The 894-nt window shown below is 38.5% G+C and overlaps 1 protein-coding gene across 1 annotated transcript in view; it reads left to right on the plus strand.

Moving 5' to 3' along the window:
- LOC119585109 (beta-secretase 1-like) overlaps nt 1–894 on the plus strand; it is a 12,940-nt gene that overhangs the window by 8,409 nt on the left and 3,637 nt on the right. The window contains exon 7 of the mRNA XM_037933737.1: nt 619–732. Within this exon, the coding sequence (XP_037789665.1) occupies nt 619–732 (114 nt within the window). The remainder of the gene's footprint in view (nt 1–618; nt 733–894) is intronic.

The following is an 894-nucleotide window of genomic DNA, read 5'->3' on the forward strand; positions in this document are numbered from 1 at the left end:
ATATAATACACGATAGATGAAAATAATGTTGCAGGTTGGTCATCCACAGTAGAAGGTGGCTGTATAACAAGAAAGTTAGGGCCAAGTGATGGGATAGTATATGACAGTATGAAAGGAGTGTAGAGAGAGGATTGGAGGAGAAGAGAAGACACCCAGACACACAAAAGAGCCATTGAAGGGGGATAAAGGAGGTATAGAGAAAGGGAGAGAATAGCTCTCTGTGGTTAAAATGATAAAAATACCAGTTTACCCTCACTGCATCCCATTCACACCAGAAATGAGGATTGACATGGATTGGTATCTATATGCTCAGTTGAGGTGGCTTGGACCCTAGGGGTTGTGGTAAATGTTTTATGGAATGAATGTTTTGAGTTTGACATAGCATGATTATGTCTATTTGGGTGTGCATTTCCTTTTCTCTTTCATTGTGTGACTTGGAAGGTCATCTTCATCTTAGAATCATTTATACAAAAAAAATTTTCTCTATATTTTTCAGTTACATAGGACACTTTATTAAACTTTTTTTCTACACATCTTTCTGTTATCAATGTCATACACATACCAAAATTATCCCTAAAGTAAAGCCCTAAATATCTTCATTGCACTAACAACCGACAGGTTTTCAAAGCTGTGCTCTCGGAGTTACGCAGACAGACGTCGGCAACAGAGCCCCCCCTGCCGGAAGATTTTTGGTCTGGAAGTGAGGAGATCTGCTGGCAGCCAGATCACCAGGTGAATATCAGAGAAATAATCCGAGTAGCCATTTTCTGGTGTTCTTTATGGTGAAGTTAAAGGTTGATTTTGTTGTCTAACGGTTTGGGTTGATTATGATTGTATTAATTTCAGAAAAAGGAATTTCTTTGTTTCTAGGTACCGTTAATGATAATGCTTATG

This window comes from Penaeus monodon, chromosome 19 (genome assembly GCF_015228065.2).
Source record: "Penaeus monodon isolate SGIC_2016 chromosome 19, NSTDA_Pmon_1, whole genome shotgun sequence".
NCBI classification, from domain to species: domain Eukaryota; kingdom Metazoa; phylum Arthropoda; class Malacostraca; order Decapoda; family Penaeidae; genus Penaeus; species Penaeus monodon.